The 24,185-nt window shown below is 49.1% G+C and overlaps 1 protein-coding gene across 5 annotated transcripts in view; it reads left to right on the forward strand.

Moving 5' to 3' along the window:
* The first annotated feature begins 2,362 nt into the window (after positions 1-2,362).
* Positions 2,363-24,185, forward strand: part of DENND2A (DENN domain containing 2A) — a 104,002-nt gene continuing 82,179 nt past the window's right edge. For 3 of the 5 annotated variants that reach the window (XM_038559395.1, XM_038559397.1, XM_038559396.1), the window contains exon 1: positions 18,186-18,324. In XM_038559395.1, the coding sequence (XP_038415323.1) occupies positions 18,248-18,324 (77 nt within the window). In that variant the 5' untranslated portion in view covers positions 18,186-18,247. Of the gene's footprint in view, positions 2,420-3,222; positions 3,604-18,185; positions 18,325-24,185 lie in introns of those variants that run through there. The other 2 variants (XM_038559399.1, XM_038559398.1) reach the window with 2 other exon arrangements.

Raw genomic sequence — 24,185 nt, forward strand, 5'->3', positions numbered from 1 at the left:
GAGGGACCGTGCCATGGCCACAGAGCCACTGGATAGCCCAGGGACAGGAACAGCCATGAGGTCTGAGGTCGGGGGCTGTGACAGGCAGGCAGGGATGGGAACTTGCAAAGCACAGACCCCAGCATCCCTCAACAGAGTCTGACCCAATGAACTGAGGCAGGGGATTCTTCTAAAACAAATTAGTGTCTAGAACTCGAAGACCATGGAGCAGATAGAGTGGCAGCCACTACCAAGGTGTTGCCACTAAGGAGCTCCCCAGCCTCCTCTCTGGTTTGTCCACCTGACCTGCCCCTGGCAATTTGGAAGCCACAAAATCGTAAGTGACTGGCCTGCTTTGTGCACTGGGTTGGGGGAGGCAGCCAGGTGGGCTCTCAGCTCAGTTGTTCTCCATTTGCTATTTGCTCTGTTTTGCCAGTTTGCCTCCTGATACCCCCGAACCCCCAACCCTTAAGAAGCCAAATTTCTAGTCTTTTTTTAGGAAGTGAAATGGGGGAGCCTAGGTGGCTCAGAGGTTGTGTGTCTACTTTTGGCTCAGGTCATGATCCGAGGTCCTCGGATGGAGTCCCTCATCAGGCTCCCCACAGGGAGCTGCTTCTCCTTCTGCCTATGTTTCTGCCTCTCTCTGTGAATAAATAAATAAAATCTTAAAAAAAAAAAAAAGGAAGCGAAAATGTATTAAATGATGCTTCAGCAAACAAAATAATACAAATGCTTATACTTTTGGGGTGCCTGGGTGGCTCAATCCATTGAGTGTGTATCTCTTGATTTGGGCTCAGGTCCTGATATCAGGGTCTTGGGATCAAGCCCTGCAAAGGGCTCCAAGCTCAGCGAAGAATCGAAGAGTCAGCTGAGATTCTCTCCATTTTCCTCTCCCTCTACTCCTTCCCCAACTTGCTCACTCTCTATCCCCCCCCTTTTTTTAAATATTTTATTTATTTATTCATGAGAGACCCACACAGAGAGAGGAAGAGACACAGGCAGAGGAAGAAGCAGGCTCCCTGCAGGGAGTCTGAAGCCGACTGGATCCCAAGACCCTGGGATCACACCTGAGCGGAAGGCAGACAGACGCTCAACCACAGAGCCACCCAGGCATCCCTCTATCTCCCTCATAAATAAATAAATAAATAAATAAATAAATAAATAAATAAATAAATTCTTTAAAAATACATACATAAATGCTTATACCTTTTTAATAAAATGCTTGCAAATTTGTATTCTGAAAGTTTATGGTGGCTAGTTGAAATGGGTATGGCATGCTGGAGTTTAGGAAGCTTTAAGAAGCTCTAGAAAAGCTTCAAAGATCTCACAGAGGAAGGAAACCCTCAGCTAAGAAGGAGACAGAGTCCCCCCCACACACACTGACGTCTAAATCAGTCCCTCAAATCTTGGGCCCCGGGTCCACAGGGACTGCCCAGACGGCATGCAATGTTCCCCACGTTCTGAGATCCTTTCTTTGCTTTCCTCTCTCCCGCACACCCCCTTCGTGGATTTATATGCTAAACCTCTATCTCTGTTCCCCCTCCTTGCCTGAGCTTTAGGGGGCCCCGAGCCAAAGACGAGAGTGACTTTCCTCCGGTGCAGAGACGAGCCTGGGGTTTTCCCCCCGCGCCCATAAATCACCACGCTCGGCTCCATCGCCCTTTCGCCGGGGAACTCCTCCGCTCAAAAACCTTGCGTGGCCCCCGTTGTCCTCAGCTAAGGAGCCCCGAGCACTTGCGCGCGTGTTCTTGGGCGGCCCTAAGTCCGCGATCTGTGTGCCCCGAGGCGGGGGCTGGTCCTCCGTGAGTCACCGCCCCTCCGGGGGCCGCCTCCGGACTCCCCTCCCCGCGCGGCTCGGGGACCCCCGTGGCCCGCGCCCGGGGCGCCCGGGGCTGTCGCTGCGCGGATCCTGGGGGCCGGGGCCGGACTGCAGCCCGCCAGGGTGGCCTGGGGCGCCCCGAGCGCACGGAGGTGGGGGTGCCGGGGCTGTCGCCCTCCCGCGCCTGCGCCCCGCGCCCGCAGCCGCGCCGCTGGCTCTCCAGCACGGAAGGGGTTAAGCCGCCAGACCCCCCCCCACCCCCCACCCCACGGCGAGGGGAAGAGTCCGGCAGAAGGTCCTGTTTACCGGAGCCGCTCGAGTCCGCGCGGCCCTGGGAGAGGCGTTGCCGTGGCAACCGGCCTGGCGCCCGCCAGCTGCGGATGAGCTCACGGGGCGGGGCGGGGCGGGGCGGGGCGGGGGGACGCGGCAGCCCTGCACTCGCCCACGGCGGCGGCCCGGCGGCGGGCACGCGAGCGGAGGGCGCGGGGAGAGGCCCGGCCGACTGCAGGGCGCGGGGCTGCGGGCCATGGCGCCCCGGGCCCCCGCCGCCCGCCGCCCCCGCCCGCCCGGGCGCCCCCGAGCTGCGCCTCGGAGCCCGCGGAGCCGCGGCCCGGCCGGGAGGTAGGGCCGGGGCCGGGGGAGCGGAGGAGGGGATGCGCGGGGCGCGGGGGGGCGGGGGGGAGCCGCCCCCCCCGGAGCTGGGAGCCGCCCCCCCCCCGGAGCTGGGAGCCGCCCCCCCCCGAGCTGGGAGCCGCTGCCCCCCCCGAGCTGGGAGCTGCCCCCCCGGAGCTGGGAGCCGCCCCCCCTGGAGCTGGGAGCCGTCCCCCCCCGGAGCTGGGAGCCGCCCCCCCCGGAGCTGGGAGCCGCCCCCCCCCGGAGCTGGGAGCCGCCCCCCCCCAGCTGGGAGCTGCCCCCCCGGAGCTGGGAGCCGCCCCCCCGGAGCTGGGAGCCGCTGCCCCCCCCGGAGCTGGGAGCCGCCTCCCCCCCCCCCCCCCGAGCTGGGAGCTGCCTCCCCGGAGCTGGGAGCCGCCCCCCCCGGAGCTGGGAGCCGCTGCCCCCCCCGGAGCTGGGAGCCGCCCCCCCCCCCCCCCCCCCCCGAGCTGGGAGCCGCCGCCCCCCCGGAGCTGGGAGCCGCCCCTCTGCAGCCCCGACTGCGGGCTTCCCGTGTGCGACGTGCGGGACCTGCGGGGCTGGAGCAGAGGGCTGGCCAGACGGCCCCCGGGGGCGCGGGGTCATCGGGGCGCCTCGGGGCCGGGGGTGGGGGAAGCGGCTGTCCAGCGCCCCGGAAACCTGCAGGAACTGGGCCGAGCCCCGGCCCCCTGGCGGGCCGGGTTCCAGGGGGCGTGAGTGTGAGAGTGAGTGTAGAGAAAGAACCGAGTGGGGCTCAGCAGCCAGATCCCACCCCCGCCCCACTGTGGTCACATTTGCAGTCTTGGGAAAGCAGGCTGGTAAAGATGATTAAATGATCGTATTTCTCCCACTTTCCCCCTAAGAGTGGACTTGGGAGCAGACGGAGCCCAGTGGGGGAGTCTCTCGACACGAGACACGATAATATTTAGGAGGGATCAGAGAGAGCTGGTCTGAAACCACTGAGGGAGCCGGACCTCGGCGGAGGGGCCCCGGCGGGGAAGCGGGGTGCGCCGCGGGCTCGGCCCGGGCGGGCCGGGAGGTGCGGCGACTGTGCTCTCTGCAGCTGGTGCTGGGGCAGGAGCAAGCGGACCGCTAGCTGGTGTGAATGTGGAACTCTAGCTGGTGTGGACATGTGCGGCGGGGATGGGACTTCTCTGATGCCCCCAAGGACTCAGGTAACGATGGCCCCCGGGCCCCAGGTTTGTAGCGGGCACTCTACTGTAATTTTGTTATTAAGCTCTTAACACCCTTGGTGGTTAGGACATAAAAGAACAGTCTTTTCTGTCTGCATCGTCAAATATTGAACACACCGAAGGAGTGGAGTAGAAAGTCTTTGGGGTGGGCTGCTTTGGTGGGGTGAGTTCTGTGAGAAGTCAACGGCAAACGGTGACTCCTTTTTTTTGGGCAGGGGGAGTCTAAGTGAAAATGCTGGCGGAGGAGGATGGCCTTCAGTCCTTTTACTGGGAAGACTTGAAGGCTCCCTGTGTTGTGTAATCATTCACTTGATTACTCTGTGCTAGGCGTTAGGGGTGAATAAAATAGCTCTCTGCTTTCCAGAACCTACCATTGATTGGGGTAGTCAAAAAATTAAAACCAGGGGCACCTGGCTGACTCATTTGGTAGCACATGGGATTCTTGATACTGGGGTTTGTGAGTTCAAGCCCCACACTGGGTATAGAGATCACTTTAAAATCTTTTTAAAAATGCAAATACATAAATAAAATTTAAAAGACAAAAAAAAAAAAGGCAAACCAGTCATAGGCTGCCCTGGCTGTGAGTGCTGCAAGTCGCGGCACCCAGAGCTGGGTGGCCCAGCTCTGGGGAGGCCCGGCAGAGTTGGTAATGCTGGGACTGAACCCTGGAAAACCTCTTCATTGAGAAAACAAAGTAGGGAAGGTTGTTCCAGCCTGAGGAAAGGGCAAGCAAGCACACACCATGCACCGAAAGGGAGGGAGGGGGAGGCAAATGTGGGTAGAATTCACGGTGTGCCCCCAGGGAAGGAAGCTGAAGTGATGGCTTCAGCTGGGTGTCCTAGAAAGCCTGCTCTGGTTGTTGGGTGGAGGTCTGGAGGAGGATGGGATGGAGACCAAGGCCGTGCAGGGCCCAGGCCAGAGTTACTGACGCACAGATGATTGGCAATGCTGAGGTATGATGGAAGGATCCAAGAGATAGAGGTAGGACTTGATGACAGGCTTCAGGCGCAGGTGAGGTAACTTAGGCCAAAACCAAATGCCCCAAAGCTCAGGAGAAAACAAAGCAAAGCACAAGGAGTGGATATTTTGAATGGCCTGAGTGGAGCAGATTACAACACTTGGACAATGAATCTGGCTCTAAGTTTTCTGGCAGCTTAGAGACAAACAAAAATACACTGGATTGCACAGTTTTGGATTTCTGACAACAGAAAGCTTGCAAATTAATTTTCGGAACAAAATTTTTTCCTGGAATTAACTCAACAGGGAATTTGTCATGAGGAACTTTGTGTAAAGACTAAAGAGTGACATAGAAAAAAACAATCTTCATTGTCAGTATTACAAAAGATGGGAAGATAAAATTCCACATGACTATCTTCCTATAGCATCTTCCTGTGATGACTTGGGAACTTACTGCATTTCTGTGGACTGCTGAGAGTCAGCTCAGGCCTGGGGGCAGCCGCAGCGCAGGCAGCTGGGGCCAGGGGAATTCGGGGTGGAGGAGCCCATTTTCTTAAGTGTAGGAAGAGATGACACCCGCTCTGATGAATGTGACCTGCAGAGCACCCCGGGTTCCCACCGTGATGGGGAAGCAGGCAAGTCATAGTATGGTCCAGACCAGACTCGGGTCTGCTAGGGCAGTGAGCACCCAGAAATCCCGACCAAAGGAAGGTGGGGAGTGGGAGCAGAGTTTGAGGAGTCCTTTCAGATGGGCAAGTCCACTTCCCCTACCGTGGTCCCAGCCTTTCTACCCTCAGACCTGATGTTTTAAGCCTGCTCCTGGCGGTGGGGAAAGGGTGCGACTCCAGAGACCAGAGATTCTGAGAGCGGCCTGGGCCTGGGAGGTTGGGAACCGTGTTTGCTGAAACACAAGGAATGTCGCAGGACAACAGGGAGTGTGAACTGAGAGGACAGGTGAGCTGGGCAGGTCTGCAGACTCCGTCACAAACCTCCTGGTTGGGTCCTTCCCTTTGCTTTCTGTGGAAGGAATAGAACCTGCAGCATTTAGGTCAGTGCATTGCTACTGTTTAAACCGTCTTTTTGCTAATTTTAGATGTCTTCTATTAGCATTGAGTAGGTATCCGATTTCTACTCCCCACCCCCATCACGTTTTTTTAACATTTGTAACTCAGGGTGCACTTTGGAATACACATTTAGGGGCGCCTGGGGGGCTCAGTTGGTTAAGCATCTGCCTTCAGTTCAGGTCATGATCCCAGGGTCCTGGAATCGAGCCCCGCATCAGGCTCCCTGCTCAGTGGGGACTCTGCTTCTCCCTCTGCCTCTCCCTGTTTGGGCTTGCATGCTCTCTCTCTCTTTCTCTCTTGCTCTCTCTTGCTCTCTCTCAAGTAAATAAATACAATCTTAAAAAAAAAAAAAAAACCACACACGCATTTAAATGTCCTGGGGGAGCATTTTTTTTTTTAAAGCAACAGATGCCTGAGCCCCACCCTAGATGGATTAAATTTTTTTTTAATTTATTTATGATAGTCACAGAGAGAGAGAGAGAGGCAGAGACACAGGCAGAGGGAGAAGCAGGCTCCATGCACTGGGAGCCTGACGTGGGATTCGATCCCAGGTCTCCAGGACCACGCCCTGATCCAAAGGCAGGCGCTAAACTGCTGCGCCACCCAGGGATCCCGTGGGCATCAGCATTTTTGAAAGGTCACAGGTGATCTTAAGGTGCAGCCAAAGGTGAGAGCTGCTGCTTTAACAGTCACATAAAGGGTTCATCACAGTGGGTGACAGATTCCAAAAGCAAGGACCCCATAAACTTTAAGATTAGGAAGCCTCTTACTCATTATGGAATCAAATGGCTGAGCAGCCATCAACATCAGGGTTTAAAGCCAACCTGAACAGATACATGTAAAAAGGCTGGTGGCAGACACATTCGTGTGAAACTAAGTATGTATGTGAAGTATTTTTTAAAAATAGAAATTCTAAAAGCATAATCACAAGGCTTCTGCAGTTAGATTTCCCTGATCCTGTTCTGTTTAGTGCTGCACCTTAGCCCAAACTGAGAAACTTTGGCACCATTGTCTCTGCCTGGAACCCACATAAGTCTGCTTTTCTTGAGTGCTGAGCCTCTGAGTTCTGGATTCTCCTTGCCTCCTGATATTCAAGTGTATTTGTTTTCTGACCCATGTCTTCTGTATGGGAAAGAAACAGAGAATTAGTTTGCAATTGAACATCCATAAAGTCTCAATCAAAAAGAATGAATCTCTAAGGGTTGAATTCTGACAGGTTAATAAAGGGAAATTCTGAGGCTGGATGACTTTCCCAACAACATTCAAATATACCTTGTAGGCATTCGTTTCTCTGGCAGTGGGCAAAGTTGGCTCAGCTTCCTTTACTCTCTGGAATCCCAGCCCCATCTTTTTTGCTTCTTGGGGGCCTGTGGAATGTCTCACAGGTACTCATGAGTGACCAGCGTTGTGTCATGCCCAGTCTCCTGTGTCCAGCCATGGAGCCTTATTCCTCCACAGAGCCAGATGGCCTCCACAGGTACCGCAGGCTGTCTTTAAACCCCCCTACAGGGACACCTCGGTGGCTCAGTGGTTGAGCTTCTGCCTTGGGCTCAGGTCATGATCCCAGGGTCCTGGGGGCCTGGGATTGAGTTCTGCATCGGGCTCCCCATAGGGAGCCTGCTTCTCCCTCTACCTATGTCCCTGCCTCTCTCTATGTGTCTCTCATAAATAAATAAATAAAATCTAAACAAAACAACAACAAGAAACCCTGTGTTGGCTACCCATCGGGGTTGACAGGCGCATCTGCCCTTTTAATTATATTTCAGTCACCTGAAAATGAGGTGAGCGCATGCCTCAGTTTTCTACATTTGATGTCCAAAGACAGAGTATGTTGAGAAGCCAGAGTCAGACCATCTTTTACCCTTGTGCTAAGATCATTGTCTGATCTGAGCAAAAACGTATCCTGTCGACTCTCCGCTTGCATAGAAGCTAAGCCCTTTGCCATCTGCAGCCCAGAATTGCTTTGTCTTTGGCTTCCCTTGACGCATCCATCCTTGGCCTGCAGTCGCCTGGAAGAGAGGTGAGCCCCAGACCCTCTTTTCTAACAGGCTGAACTGCCAAAAACTGTTATCTTTTTCCCCTGGCCTTAGGGAAGGAAGGGGTGAGTCACCTTCGTGGCAAGCTCAGGGAAGAGGTAGGCTTCCCTCAGTGGTGGGAACCAAGAGGCTCCAGGCTCCCCTTCAGAAGGAAATGAGAGCAGGATCGAGCTGTTGAGCAGGGCCAGGACGGGAAGTTGTGGCCATGACCATCTTTCCAGGGTACCCCAGGGCTGTGTGTCTTATCAGGAGGGCTTGTCACACCAGTGCAAGCACAGTATCAGCTGCATTTCCTTTGCTGATTTTGTTTTCTTAAAAAGCGTACTTGAAAATTGTGAGTTGACTTTTTTTTTTAAGATTTTATTTATTTATTTATTTATGAGAGAGATAGATAGAGGCAGAAACACAGGCAGAGGGAGAAGCAGGCTCCACGCAGGGAGCGCGATGTGGGACTCGATCCCGGGACCCCCAAGATCACGCCCTGGGCCAAAGGCAGGCGCCAAATCGCTGAGCCACCCAGGGATCCCCGTTAGTTGACTTTTATACACATACTTTTATTTATACATATATCTTTCTGTGTAAACTGTGAAAGTTCTGCTTGTTGGAAAACATTTAAGCAATACATAAAGAATAAAACGAAAAAAAATGAAAGTTAACCACATACTGTCTCCCTCCCTGAGGCAATCAGTGTGTGGTATATATCCCAGATCCCCCCCGACCTTTCTTTTCTTTGTATGTAATATGTTTGCTTACGGAAATGGGTGCATACTGTCATAATTGAACAGCAGTTTATGAAAATAAGTCCATGTGGGACGTACATCGTGCCATTCTTCTCTGCAGCCGCCTGGTGTTCCTTCAGTGTGGATTGCCTTTATTAGTTTAACACGTTACCTGTTGATGAACCCTGGGTTGTTTCTGATTTTAGCCACTACAAACACTCTCTGGCATTTGTTCCAGTATTTCTATAAGATAAATTCTTATAAGTATAATCGCTAGATTAAAATAGATTTCGGGGGGTAGGGGGGCAGCCCCGGTGGTTTAGCGGTTTAGCTCCGCCTTCGGCCCAGGGCGTGATCCTGGAGACCTAGGATCGAGTCCCATGTCAGGCTCCCTGCATGGAGCCTGCTTCTCTCTCTGCGTCTCTCTCTCTCTCTCTCTCTCTACTAAATAAATAAAATCTTTAAAAAAACATAGATTTCAGGGACGCCTGAGTGGCTCAGTAGTTGAGCGTCTGCCTTCAGCCCAGGGTGTGATCCCAGGGTCCTGGGATTGAGTTCCACATTGGGCTCCCTGCATGGAGCCTGCTTCTCCCTCTGCCTATGTCTCTGCCTCTCTCTCTGTGTCTCTCATGAATAAATAAATAAAATCTTAAAAAAAAAAAAAGATTTCAAAGCCAAATGCATATTGAATATATTTGGGCCCAGTGATGGACATCCCAAAAATGAGATTCTGATGTTCAATCTTAAAAAAAATTATAAAATATATTATTATATTATACCTCTCTCTCTCTCATTTTAAAAGATTTTATTCATTTGAGAAAATGTGTGCAGGAGCAGGGTGAGGAGCAGAGGCAGAAGCAGACTCCCCACTGAGCAAGGAGCCTGACTGATTCCAGCATCCTGGGATCATGACCTGAACCGAAGGCAGATGCTTAATCAACTGAGCCACCCAGGTGCCCCAACCTCTCTCTCTCTTACCCCAAGTGTTCCCACCCCGGTTCCCCACCGAATTTACTATGAGTTTCTATTTAAGTTAATACAAAAATTAAAATTCACAGTGTGGTACATTCATGAAGGGAATCTACTATTTTGAGTTTTATTAAAATAGGCAGCATATTAAAATTATAATTTATAAGAAGTTTATTATATTTTGTAGGTTGATATCCAGCAAACTGATTTAATTTGTCTCTGACTGTTGGTTTCGTGTTCCAATAACCTTGATCCCACATAACCATGAGTCTACATATTGTGTAGGCGGAAACGTGGGATGGGTGGGGTAGGTTATACACGAGTCATCCCAGTGCAATAATCCAAAGTGCCTCCCCTTTCTCCCTCATACTTCCTTGCTTCTCTTTTTTTTTTTTTAAATTTTTATTTATTTATGATAGTCACAGAGGGAGAGAGAGAGGCGCAGAGACACAGGCAGAGGGAGAAGCAGGCTCCATGCACCGGGAGCCCGATGTGGGATTCGATCCTGGGTCTCCAGGATCGCGCCCTGGGCCAAAGGCAGGCGCCAAACCGCTGCACCACCCAGGGATCCCTTCCTTGCTTCTCAAAAAGAGATACGGTAGGGTTGCGTTTGACTTAGCACCAAGTATTCTGGAAATCCACTTTGGGTTGTGGATAGGGCAACCATATATACAGACTGGGACACTTTGAAAGTAAAAAGTGAGCACTTAAGATAAATTTTTTTTTAAAGATTTTATTTATTCATGAGAGACACAGAGAGCGAGGCAGAGACACAGACAGAGGGAGGAGCAGGCTCCCTGCAGGGAGCCCAATGTGGGACTGGATCCCAGGACCCCGGGATCACGACCTGAGCCCAAGGCAGACATTCAACCACTGAGCCACCCAGGTGTCCCTAAGATAAATTGTTAATTGGTCTACAACAGATCTATGCTGGGACTGTCCTTGGAAACTGCAACTCACAGCTGCCCTGGGAAAGGAGGAGATTTGGCCGTGGTGCCCATTTTCCCTGCTGGTCCTGGTGCACTGACATAAGCAGACATGAGTTTGTATTGTCCCTCTGCCCCCCAGCCTTTTTTAACTCCCCCAGAGTAGAACCCTCAGCCCAGGGAAAGAGGAGGGGTCAGTCAGGTGCTACACATGAACTTTTTCCCCAAAAAAGAGTCAGAGGAGATGGATACTACTGCCCCTGCCAACCCCCAGCTCACCATGAGAAAAATAATAACCGACAACCTTTTTTCAGCAATTTGGAAACACTAAAGCAGCTGTAATTTTTTTTTTCTTTAAGCAGCTGTAATTTTATCTGTGCTTTTCATGTCTCTGGGAGTTACAGGCTCAGTCACCCCCAGATGACCAGGCAAAGGCACTTGGATGGGATCATGCAGCCCATCAGGATTAAAACTGCCCTTGCATGGTCAAGGGAGAAGTTAGCTGGGGGAGAAGGCATAGAGGGCCAATTTGATCACTGGGCAGGGGTGATGGGGTGGCCTGAGATTTAGAACTTGCATCCCCTGCAGCTGTATGGGCCAGTGGGCCAGTTTCTCAGCCGCAGACTTGGTCAGGGGTGGTGACCAGGAAGATGCAGAGGAGATTCTAAAAGCAGCTTGCAGGTGCTCTGGGCTTCTATGCCAGAAAATGTCTCCAGCTCTCTGGGGGCTCAGGAGGGGTTCTCTACTTAAGACTGTGAGTTGTAGGAGAGAGTGGCTCAGATTTGGAATGAAGTATGTGATCATGCAACCCCTAGTAAAACTCCCCAGCATCTTGTGGCCCCTGTCATCCTTTACATCTGGTCCATGTCATCGTCTGTGTTGGTGACAATCAACAAACATACACAAGCTCCCAGGACATCAAAAAGCAACCAGTGCTTTCTGTTTACCCTCTTTGCTGATCTGATGCATCTAATGGGGTGAAAAAATCTCAGAGAAAAGTAACCTCCTTGATGCCTCCCAAAACAGTGAGACTTGGAGGTCCCAGCACTTCTAAAGGGCCAAGAAAGGCTCTGGTCTCCCCTGAATACAGGACAGCCAAGATTGCCAGCCTGGGGCAGAGAGGAGAGAGCCAGGGAAAGGGTCAAAGACAAGCAGCTTCTGATACACACACAGCTCCAGGCTCAGGCTGCCAGCTGCTTGAAGGAAAAGAGGAGGATGCTGCTTCCAGGCTGGGGAGATGGAGCCCCTGAGGCAGGCCCACCAGCTCCTCCCCGAGGCCCTGGAATCTTGCTTCCTTCCCTAACCATCTGCTGGGACCTTATCTGAAGTTATTAATGATGCATCCTGTGGCCAGTTAACTGTTCTTTACCTCCCTAATGTACGTGTCCACTCCCCCACCCCAGGTCAAGGTTGACGTAGAACTGATGTGCTCTGATATATCTGTCCACTTGTCAAAATGCTGACTGCTTCTGAACTGCTTGGTAAACACTCACTGCCCTGAGCGTCCAGTCACCCACATTCCCGGGAACCCCAACCTCCCCAGATCCAGCCATTACAGGGTTAACAGTGAGGCCATTCTGATTGGCTGGTGGCCCAGCCACCTTTGGTAAGTACTCAAGTGCCTCCTTCCCTGAGACACCATAGTCTTTGGTTATCCTCATTGTCTTTAGAAAGAGAGATCTCCACCAATTCATTTTCTTTTTCTTCTCCAACAAGCAGTTGTGCCTCACTCCTAGTAGACCAACTGTGGGTTAGACACTGTAGAGGAATAAAAAGAAGCCTGTGTACCACCATCAGACTGCACCATCTAGTTGGAAGGCCCAGATAAAGAAAGAAAAAGAAGCTGAGGCAAGCTCAGTAGCAAGGGCTATATGTAAGAGCGCCCCATGCCAGTTTCTTCATTCTCTTTGTTTGCACTTGTCCCTCAGGTCATTCCTGCTTACAGGTTCAGGGGCTCCTTCCCAGATTTACACCTGGGGGGCTTCTTTTGCCAGACCCTTAGATCTTCACCTCTGACTGCCTACTCCAGGAGGGTCCTCTTAAATGTGTCATTTTAACTCTATCATGTCCAATAGAGTGCATACCTTCATTGTGTATTTTTATTTAACCAGGGTAGCCAATCTTAACTCGTCCTCCTTCCTTTCAGGACATGCCCAAGTGTAAGCCACCAACCCACTTCATCTTCTCCTGGTTCTCATCACTCAGGGGCTTCCATCCCGAGTCCAGGTGTCCAGGCACCTCCAGGCACCCAATCTAGTCTTAAGGACCACCAGATCCGACTGCTTTGAGGCCGTCTGTGACTCCTCTCTCATTGCCCACCTCTACATTCCTCTAGTTTATATTTGTTTCATAACCTTCACCAATGTAGTTCAGATTTTGTCCTTGAACCAATCTCCTATTATGACTTCTTTGAAATATGTGTCAGGCATTCCCTGGACTGATCCTGTCTTATTTTTTTTTTAAGATTTTATTTATTTATTCATTAGAGACAGAGAGGCGGAGAAGCAGGCTCCATGCAGGGAGCCCCATGTGGGACTCGATCAGATCCTGGGACTCTAGGTTCACACCCTGAGCTGAAGGCAGGTGCTCAACCGCTGAGCCACCCAGGCGTCCCGATCCTGTCTTTTTGTCTTGAACAATTGCAATCTTTAATTGCCATTCGGTTAATTGGGCTTACAGCTGTTATCCCTAGCTCTAAGAGGCAGGGACCATCCCCTATATTTGTATATTTGCATATTTCCCAATGGCACCTCATGCGAACTCCTGTATTCGCTCTTTGGTTAATTTTACTGATTAAATTCAAATCCATCCATGCCGGCCCAGATGAACTAAATAAAATCGTGGGGGAAAGACCATTTCCCATATCTAAAAACCTAGCTAAATAAAAGGAACACGTTCCCAGGCATCGCACAACTTCCAAGTACCAAACACCAGGCACGGATAGTAAACAAACGGAAACAGGACCTCAGAGTTCAGGGAGCCTGAAAAGGAGGGGGAGGGGAGGGGAGGGGTGGGGAATCAGGATGAGCCCGCTGTGCTGATCAAGGGTGGGCTCCTCCTACTTCCACATCCAGGCTGAAGCTGAGCTTGAGCACGTCCTGGTCTCTACCGAAAAGGAAAAGGGGGTCAGCTCCCCTTCCAATTTCAAAACCAACTTGTACAGATTACACTGCAATGGCAATTCCATGTTTGAGAGTGTTTTGCAGCTTTCCCAACTTGGAAACAACTGAGGCAAGATCAACAGCCCTGCAGATGAGCCTAGGAGGTGATATTGTTATTAATATGAGCTCCCATATGACTGCTCCTATTTTATTATTTGGCAGAGTTAAGCACCCTTTCTTGCAGAAGACAAGTGTTGAGCCCTTTTTATGGGACATGTGTGCTGTGCTGAGTGCTTTACAGGTGCATTCTCATTTAATCCTTACTGCATTCTTCCAAAGTAGGTGCTACAGTCACCATAGTTTCACAGAGGAGAGAACTGCGTCTTTGAAAACTTGTCCCAGGTCCCACAGCTCCAGTGGCAGAGCTGGAATTTGAACCTGGGTCTGTTGGCAAATTCTTTGCTTTTTAACCCCGTCTCTCGAGGCCTTTCCCAGAACAAGGAGCCCCGGCAGAGCAGCCTGGGCCCCCTCCTCCCTCCCTGGCCCCAGGAAGGGGGATGCGAGATGACGTCTTCCTTGAAGATTGCTGCCTTTTGTCCAAATGTGCTGGCCGGGAGCCAAGCTGGAAACTCTCTGCTCATGGAAAGAAAGAGAACAGAAGCCAGCAAAAGAGGGTGGGAAAGGGTGTGAGGGAGAGGAAAGGAAGAGGAGGACAGGAATTAGGGAGAGAGGAGGAGGCAGGAAAGTGAGGAGTTTGGAGCAGCTCAGCTGCAGCCAGAGATGGGTGTCAAGAAGCAAACAAAACGTGGCCTTCAGGTGCATCCCTTCAAGTGCCTACCTCATGGTGTGGGGTGAGCCTCCAGGGCTGGCAGGCACAGGCCCTGGGGCTCTCCAGGTGCTCGTGGGCCAGGACTGACCCAGCGGGCTGGGGGTGGGGCACTACCTCCCCTCCCCTTGGTATTACCGTTTGGTGAGGTCAGGTTAAAAGGAACGTAAGGATAGCATTCAGGAGCAAGAAAAAGTCACAAAATGGCAGCTTGAGGGCAGCCTCTGGGAGTGGAAGGGATGGCCAGGCAGTGCCTTGGTGCCAGGGTGTTCGCGGTGGATAGGACAGGAATGGAGGGGAGGGGAGAGAGGGGTGGGTACTGGGTACTTGGAATAAAATCCAATCATAACAATTTATCGAGTAGCTACTTTGTACTCAGGAAGGGAAGGCCTGTACTCTGGGACAAAACATTTCTTTGAGTGCTAGGCACTGGACTCTTGAATCTGACAACCCAGACACATTCAGCATCCATGTGGCCTTGGAGAGAGTTATTCCTCTAGACCTCAGTCTCCACATCCGTAAAGGGGAGACGGTTGTAAAGTTGGCATGAGGATTCAATGAAAGAATCCATGAAGAAGGGGCACCTGGGTGGCTCAACGGTTGAGAATATGCCTTTGACTCAGGTCATGATCCCAGGGTCCTGGGATTGAGTCCTGCCTCGGGGAGCCTGCTTCTCCCTCTGCTTCTCTCTCTGTGTCTCTCATGTATAAATAAATAAAATCTTAAAAAAAAAAAAAAGAATCTATGTAGAATCTCACCTGGAGAACAGCAAATACTCTATAAATGTTACTCATTCATTATTGCAGCTTGAAGCCATTCATTATTGCACATAAATATGTTGAACCTTCAATAAGATGTATTTTTTATTTTTAATTTTTAAAAATATTTTATTCAGAGAAAGAGAGAGAGAGTATGCGCTTGAACCTGATTGCAGGGGTGGGAGGGCGCAGAGAGGGGCTGGATCTCATGACCCTGAGATCATGACCTGAGCCAAAATAGAGTCCAATGGCACTCAACCACCCAATCGACTGTAGCCACCCAAGGGCCCCAGGTAAAACGTATTTCCGTAACAGATGAAGCCAGCCTTAGATGAGAGAACATAAGGTTACACAAAGTTAGACTATCAAGAGTAGATAAGTTAATAACTGCTCTGGAAATTCAGAAGAGTGGGGAAGAACTTCAGTTTGGGGTGACCAGAATAGACTTTATGGAGCAGTTAGGATTTAAACTAGGTTTTGAAGGGTAGGTGGGACTATTAGAGCAAGGAGAAGGGAGGATGACAACTGAGGGCAAGGATATGAACAGAAGTGTGGAGCTGGGAAAATTCTAATTCACTGAAGCACGGGGGTGTTTGCCAATAGGACATACTAGCTATTCTCTTGCCCACGATATACTCTTGGGATATACCCTTGGGCGAGGTTTTTCCTTTATGTCCATTTTAGCTGCAAAAAAAGTTGATCGCCGGGTTGCTGCATCCGATGAAGAGGCACCTGGATATGACCTAACGTAGCCCCCCCTTAGTCTGCCTTGGCGGTTTTTTGGTGGGTTCTTCCTCCCCGTGTTTCACTGCCATTCTATCCCTGATTCTTTGGTTTTCAGCCTTTGTCTTTCTTTCTGATTCTCTGTCTCTACTTTTCTGTCTTACCCTCAATCTCCAGTTCATTTCCTTTTACCTGCTAACACTAAGTCGCTCTTCCTCCCTGGTATATGGCCCGGAAGCTCTGAACACTATATTCAATAAAATTTTTTTAAATAGAAGAACCTGGGAGCCAACAGCTAATATTACTTGGTGCCTGTGGGGCAAATGTTTTTGGGTTTTGTCACTTTTCAAAAATCCCTCAATGTCCTAATAACAAAGGACACTTCTCATTTCTTAAAAAACAAAACAAGACCAAAAAAAAAAAACAAAAAAAAAAACAACCCAATAACCCCAAACCGCACAGACCTCAGAAATTTGTCTGGATTTCTGAAGAGGTGGGCTGGCTCCTCAGCTGACCAAAAAGAGAAGACCGAGAAGAGAAGAGAGCCACCTTCATCAAGAACACATAACCAGTAGACCCAGGTTCCCCTAGGACAGTTTTCCACTGCAACATGAGTCCTCTGGGGAAGGGAAGAGTATGGAGCTGGTGAATGAGCCCTCGGTGGGGCGACAGGAACCCTGGGTCCTGCTCCTGTCTCTGCCACCACCAGCCAGGTGACCAAAGTTAGATGAGCCACTAATTTCTTGGGCCACAGAAATCGAGTAGCTAGGGAGCCTGAAAAGGAGGGGGAGGGGAGCCATCCTCATTTCCAGCCCCAACTTCGTACTGATCCATCCCCTTTCTGTGTTCAGATTTAGAAGCTTCTCCACCCCCCACAGGCTTTTCTGGCTTCATCATGGGTCTCTCCCACCCGCCCTTTTTGAGTTTCCTCACTGGACTGGGGCCTCTAAAAGCACTGTCGTTTACAGGCTGGGTTCCCAGTACTGACTGGGTCACGAGGGGAGAATTGCTGAGGCCAGGAGGAGGATGTGGAAGGCTGGGTCAGCCGGTGCAGGCGTCATTCCCAACAGGGAACAGGGTCCTGGGAGAAGGGGCTCAGCATTTCCTGAAGGGAAATGACTCCCATAAATAGAGGGATGGGAAAAGGACCCGTCTATCCCTTCCCTCCTGTCAGCTCAGCTCTTCCTTCTCGTGTCTAGACTATGCGAACTCTCAGAAGTATTTTTCAGTCAAATATGTCCCTGCCAGTGTGTGTGTGTGTGTGTGTGAGAGAGATGTGGTTATCTGCTTTCTTGTGTATATATTGTAGATCTAAAATATGAACTGAAGAAGGGATGCATGCCTTTTATTTGTTTACCCACAGTAACCTCTCATTAGTCCATTCCAGTATAGAGCTAGGATTTTTTTCCAGTGGGGTTTTTATTGGGAAGGAAGGAAGGAAGGAGAATATTCACCTTCTGAGATCATCTCTTATTTAAGGGTTCATCCAAGAGGTCAGCAGCTCTCCCCTGTGATGCTTACAGTATGCTCTTAAGGTCCTTTTTTTTTTTTTTTTTTTTGCTCTTAAGGTCCTTAGAAAGGTTAGGTCTCATGAGAGCTCTACTAAGAAGTTTGTAGCACCTCCAGTGTCATGAAGCATCTCCGGGAGGGAAAGGGACTTCTTGACAGCTGCTCTTCTGCTCTTCAGTCTGTCCCAGGAATGATCACATCGCACCCAACCTCTATGCCAGGCTGGAGGCAAACCCATGGGGGCTTTAGGTTCCTTAACAACAGAAATTTATCCTTACCAAAGACCCTTTTTATATCCTAAAAAAAAGTAAAAACATAAAAAACACCTCTCCCTACCCATCCACCCATCCTTACCAAAGACCCTTTTTATATCCAAAAATAACAAAATAAACACCTCTCCCTACCCATCCACCCCATCCTTACGAAAGACGCTTTTTATATCCTAAAAAAAACCAGAAACTTACTCAGCTTCAGCAATACGGATGCAGATTCACGCTTAAAACATACAGTACCTTTCTTTTTCTTTTTTCTTTTTTTTTAATATATTTATGCATGAGACACACAGAGAAGGAAAAGCAGGCTCCTGCAGGGACCCCGATGTGGGACTTGATCCTAGGACCCCGGGATCACGCCCTGAGCCAAAGCCAGATGCTCAACCACCGAGCTACCCAGGTCACCCAGGTGGCTTTACTTTGTCCCTTTGGGAAAGTCAGTTGAACAAAGCAGATGAACACAGACTGAACATGACACTACGCGTCGAGGGGGTATTCTTTGGGTTGCTCTTTGGGTTGCTTAAACGAAGGTATGAAGGCGTGTGGCGTGGGCCTAGCCTGGGGGGGACTGGGCCCAGGGGGTGCCCCGCCCTCTCCGCCCCTTACTCCACAGGGAGGGAAACCGCCGCCTCGCAGCCTCGCGGTTCCGTGTTCCGGCCACGCGCTCGGCGCCGCTCCCGACGACTGGAATCTGATTGGCCCGACGTGAGTCAGGCCTCCTCGAGAGCCAATCAGCTGTGGGCGGGGGTGGGCTCTTCACTCCAACATGGCTGCCGGAGAGAGCCTGGGACTCCGCGGTCGAGGGGACGGGATGCTCTGTGGAGAAATGGATCCGCCTGTGAGGTAGGCCGGCTCCGCTTAGCGCCTCGTGGATCCGCCACCCGCGTTGCGTTTCTGTGACCATTCTGTGTTAGTCTACCGCCGTATTCATAAGTATCCTGGTTTCTTCGGTTCGGTGGCCAAGTGCTTCGTCAGAGGTCCTGCTTGTGAGGGAGGCGGTGGCGGGCTAGCCATTGCTCTTTTTTTTTTTTTTTTTAAAGATTTAATTTATTTATTCATGAGAGACATAGAGACAGAGACTCAGGCAGAGGGAGAAGCAGGCTCCATGCAGGGAGCCCGACGTGGGACTCGATCCTGGATCTCCAGGATCCCGCCCTGGGCCGAAGGCAGGCGCTAAACCGCTGCGCCACCCAGGGATCCCTAAAGCATACAGCTTAATGGTTTTTAGTATATTCACAGAGTTGTGCAAGTACCACCACCACAGTGGTTTTGAACATTTTCATCACAGGGAAGGAGAAACCCATACATACCCTCTAGCCATCACCCTCTCCTTTCCCCTGATCCCTGAACAACCACTTACCTACTTTCTGTCTCTATGGCTTCCCCGGTTCTAGACATTTCACATAAATGGACTTCTACAATAGAGGGGCCTTTTTTTTTTTTTTTTTTAATATTTTATTTATTTATTCATGAGAGACACAGGCAGAGGGAGAAGCAGGCTCCATGCAGGGAGCCGGATACGGGACTCGATTCTGGAACTCCGGGATCAAGCCCTGGGCCGAAGGCAGGCGCCCAACCACTGAGCCAGCCAGGCGTCCCAATATAGGGGCTTTTGTGACCTGCTTCTGTTCATTTAGCATAATGTTTTCAAGGGTGACGTGGGAGCGTGTATCACTACCCCATTGCTTTTATGGCTGAAGTATATTCCATGGAATGGGCGTACCATGTTCTGGTTATGTCCTTTTTTTTTTTTTTTTTTTTTTTTTTTATTCATGATAGTCACACACAGAGATCGAGAGAGAGAGAGAGGCAGAGACACAAGCAGGCTCCAGGCACCGGGAGCCAGACGTGGGACTCGATCCCGGGTCTCCAGGATCGCGCCCTGGGCCAAAGGCAGGCGCTAAACCGCTGTGCCACCCAGGGATCCCCTGGTTATGTCTTCATCAGTTGATGGCGTTCAGATTATTTCCACTTTATGGGCATTATGAATAACGCTGCTGTGAGTGTTCCTGTAGGAGAACAGATGTGAAAAAAAAACAGTTGTGGGCATGCTTTCATTTGTCTTGGGTGATGCATTATTTCTAGAATTATGTTTGTAAAGTGCTTAAATCAATGCCTGACAGATCACAGGATGGAACAGTGCTAATTTCTTTACCCTGACCTTCCCAAAGGTTATGAATGAAAGCTATTTCCTGCTTGCTGCCCTTAGAAGAAAGTCAGGCTTCCCTAAAGAGCCTGACCCCTGTGGGTCAGACTCTGAGGTTACTGCTCCCCTCCCCCCATCACCAATTAGCAGATTCTTGCATCAGGTTGTGAGAGGTGTCAATCCAGGGTGGTTCTAGTTAAAGGTACTGAGAGAGCAGATAAGGAGGTCTGAGGGCCAAAATACAGAATTTGGAGAGTTACGATTTCCTTATTCTCTCTCTTTTTAAATATTTTATTTATTTATTTTGAGAGAGAGAGCAAACATGATGGGAGGGGCAGAGGAGGAAGAGAACATCTAGCAGACATGGAGCATGGAGCCTGACATGGGGCTCAACTCAGGGCTGGATCCCAGGACCCTAAGATCATGACCTGAGCTGAAATCAGGAGTCAGAAACTTAACCAACTGATCCACCCACGCGCCCCCCATTCTGTCTCTTAAACAGTTGTGATCCTGGGGGAGTCTTTGAAACTTGATCTTCTCACCTTCAAAATGAGGATAACAATAACATGCCTGGAAAATGGTGGGAGGGAGGAGGCTTATGTATGTTATAATGTGTGTATAGTATGGAAATCAGGTGCTGCACACATGTATTTTAAGCTCTAGGGCTGCCCTAGAAAAAGAACCAGACTTGAAAACTCCATTGAAATCACAGTGGGTTCTGAGAGCAGTTGGGGCCCGGCAGGAGTTATGGCAGGCACTGCTCAGATCCTTCAGGGCCTCTTGTTAACCCCTCAAGGCTGCAGCCCCCTTGTGAAACTAGTTCTTGCCTGCTGCTGGTTTTCTGGCTCTGAGAAAAACATGGGTTATCCATAGTTGACCAGAACTACAGGCATATCAGATTTTCTTTTTTTTTTAAATAGGCTCTATGCCCAATGTGGGATGTGAACTCACTACCCTGAGACCAAGAGTCACATGCTCTACAGACTGAGCCAGTCAGGCACCCCAAGATTTGCCTGGTGATCTTACTTGAACATCTTTGGGCTATTTGGTTATTCCAGCATCATTTATAAAAGTCCATCCTTGCCCTAGTGATTTAAGATGCCACCTTTATCATATATAAAGTTCTATATGTAGTTGGGTCTAGGCTTTCTATTTTATTTTACCAGTCTGTTTATCTATTCTTGTGGCAGTACCACAGTGTTTTAATTATAGAGGCTTTATAGTATGTTTTAATATATGGTGGTGGCCCCCAACCTCCCTGCCCCTCCCCTGAGACACACATTCTTTTTTATTTTTCAGTGTTTTCCTAGCTCTTCTTGTATGTCTGATATTCTGGTTTTATTTTACTTTTTAAAAGATTTTATTTATTTATTCATGAGAGACTCACAGAGAGGCAGAGACACAGGCAGAGGGAGAAGCAGGCTCCATGTAGGGAAGCCGATGTGGGACTCAATCCTGGGACTCCAAGATCATGCCCTGGGCTGAAGGCGGCGCTAAACTGCTGAGCCACCTGGGCTGCCCTGGTTTTGTTTTGTTTTGTTTTATTTTATTTTATTTTAATTTTTTAAAATTTCATTTATTTATTCACGAGAGAGAGAGAGGCAGAGACACATTGAGAAGGAGAAGCAGGCTCTGGGCACGGAGCCCGATGTGGGACTTGATCCTGGGACTCCAGGATCATGCCCTGGGCGGAAGGCAGGCACCCTTACTGCTGAGCCACCCAGGCATCCCTGATATTCTGGTTTTAAAGTTTTCAGTGTCTTCCTGGAAGGTCCTGGTGGAGGGTCGGGGTAGGTTGGCAGTTGAGTTGTCTTTTGGACCTGGCTGTGCTTACTTCAGTAAACTGCTTTTGGAAGATTCTGTTTTCTTTCGGATTCATGAGCACTTAACTTCTAGTGCCAGGGTAGAACTTATTTTCCCTAAGCCTCCAAAACAGCATTTTATTTTATTTACTTTATTTTTTAAAAAGATTTTATTTACTTATTTGACAATTTGACAGAGAGAGAAAGAGCACAAGCAGGGGGAGTGGGAGAGGCGAAGCAGACTACCCTCTCTGCCCCTAGCAGGAAGCCTGATGTGGGGCTTGATCCTGGGATCCTGACCTGAGCCACCCAGGCGCCCCAAAAACAGCAATGTAAAGCAGTCTTCCATTGAGAGAATATTAAAACTTGGTAAATTTGGAGAAAGAGTTTAGAAGAGTTTTCTGTAATATTCTAGCAAGTGTACTGCAAACCTGAAATCATTTCTAAGTAAAAAAATATATAAAGTCGTTATGCTTACAGTAACAAATTGGTAAAAGCTTTCAGAAAATCAACACAAATTGTGTTCACAGATTCTGTGTTGGTTCACATGTTGATTGACCCCTGAAAGGAATCCAGCCACTCAGTTCAGTGTAATCTCCTTATGGAATTGGTGCTGCTTTTCATTCAGTGGTCTGTGCTTCTTTGAGTGTTTGGTCTGGTCGGCCTGAGATTATGCAAACATCTATGCCTTTCACCCTTATACCCCAAAGGAAATTCAACCCATCCTTCAAGTTCCGATCCACAAAGGGAGCTTGCTTTCACTGTTTTGCTTATCATACTGTGTTTTGTTTGGGAGATACTTGTGTGCACCTTTCCCCTCCAGCTTTATTGAGATATAATTGACATAACATTGTGTGAGTTTAAAGTAGACAACACGATGATATAATATACATATACATTGTGAGGGTCGGTTAACACATCTATTGCCTCACACAGTTAACTTGTGTGTATATGGAGTGAGAACATTTAAGATTTACTCCCTTAGCAACTTTCAAGTGTATAATACATGTGGATCATGAACAAGAATGAAAACTCTCAGAGGGCAAATCAGTGTCTTTATTTCATATTTCTCCTGGGCTTCACTCAGCTCCCTTTGCAAAGTAGACACAACTGTTAGTTGGAAGAATGAATTATATGATTATTTTCCTCTTAGCTGTAGGTTTCCATATAATCTCTCTTTGGACCCAAAGAAACATCTGTGCTGGGAGGTGGGAGGCCAGAATATAAGTCTTGGTGGTCAGCTAAGGGAAAGGAGGTAATGAGAATACAGTGTCACTTACCTTGTCATTTAGGAGATTGCTGTGGCATAGCAAAGCAAGCAGTGGACTGGTGGGGCCAGGGGAGCTATCGGTTGTGGCTGCAAGGCAACCAAGGGCCTGCTAGGGGAGCCACAGGGCAGACCCGGATACCCACAGAAACAGCAGTCTGCACTTTCCCCATTATTTGTAAAGTTAATAATAGTGGGTGCTTATTATAGAAAATTTGGAAATCTGGGTTTTTTGTTGTTGAACTATAGAGAAGTAGAGAGAATGGGGGAGAAAAATCATCCCAAGCTTCTTACCTACTGACAACTACATTTATTACATTTATTTCCAGTAATTTCCTTACAGTTTTGAGTAGGAGTAGATTCCTGCTCTTTTTTTTTTTTTTTACAATTATTTTATTCATATTTGACACAAGGTTTTGGATCTTGAGTCCAGCATTTTTCCCATTTAATAGTAGTCTTTTTTTCAGTTTGACTTTTTAATTTTTTTAAATAAGAGCTTTATTGAAATATATTTCTCATACAGTACAATTCACCCACTTAAAGGGTACAGTTTAATGGTTTTTTTTAAAAAACATTTTTAAAATTTATTCATGAGAGACACAGAGGGAGAGGCAGAGAGCAGGCTCCATGCAGGGAGCCCGATGTGGGACTCATCCCAGATCCCAGGATCATGCCCGGAGCCAGAGGCAGATGCTTAATCACTGAGCTACCCAGGCGTCCCAGTTTAATGGTTTTTAGCATGTTTACAGAGTTGTGCAGCCATCACCACAATCAATTTTAGAACATTTTCACCACCTCAGAAAGAAACCCCATTCTCATTAGAAATTACTCCCATTTTTCTTTCTCTACCCACTGTTGGCCTAGGCAACCACTGATCTTCTTTCTGTCCTTACAGAATTGCAGTCGCCTTAGGGGCACCTGGGTAGCTCAGTCGGTTAAGTGTCTGCCTTTGGCTTAGGTCATGATCTCAGGGTCCTGGGATCGAGCCCCACATTGGGCTCCCTACTCACTGGGAAGTCTACTTCTCCCTCTCCCTCTGTGTGCTAGCTCGCGTTTGCTCTCTCAAATAAATAAATATGTCTTTAAAAAAAGAATTATAGTCTCCTTAAACATAATTTTTTTTTAAGATTTTTTTTTTTTTTTTTAAGTAATTTCTATACCCAATGTGGGACTCAAACTTACAACCTCAAGATCAAGAGATGCCAGTCAGGCATCTCTCTTTAAACATAATTTAATATACTCTATAATATTACATCAAATAACTATATCATAAGTTTATGTTACCATTATAATGTTTGACATTTAAATTACTTTAAAATTTGCAATGTTCGGGGATCCCTGGGTGGCTCAGCGGTTTAGCACCTGCCTTCTGCCCAGGGCATGATCCTGGAGACCCGGGATGGAGTCCCACATCGGGCTCCCTGCATGGAGCCTGCTTCTCCCTCTGCCTGTATCTTTGCCTCTCTCTCTCTCTCTCTCTCTGTGTGTG

Source organism: Canis lupus, chromosome 16 (assembly GCF_011100685.1).
Source record: "Canis lupus familiaris isolate Mischka breed German Shepherd chromosome 16, alternate assembly UU_Cfam_GSD_1.0, whole genome shotgun sequence".
NCBI lineage: Eukaryota > Metazoa > Chordata > Mammalia > Carnivora > Canidae > Canis > Canis lupus.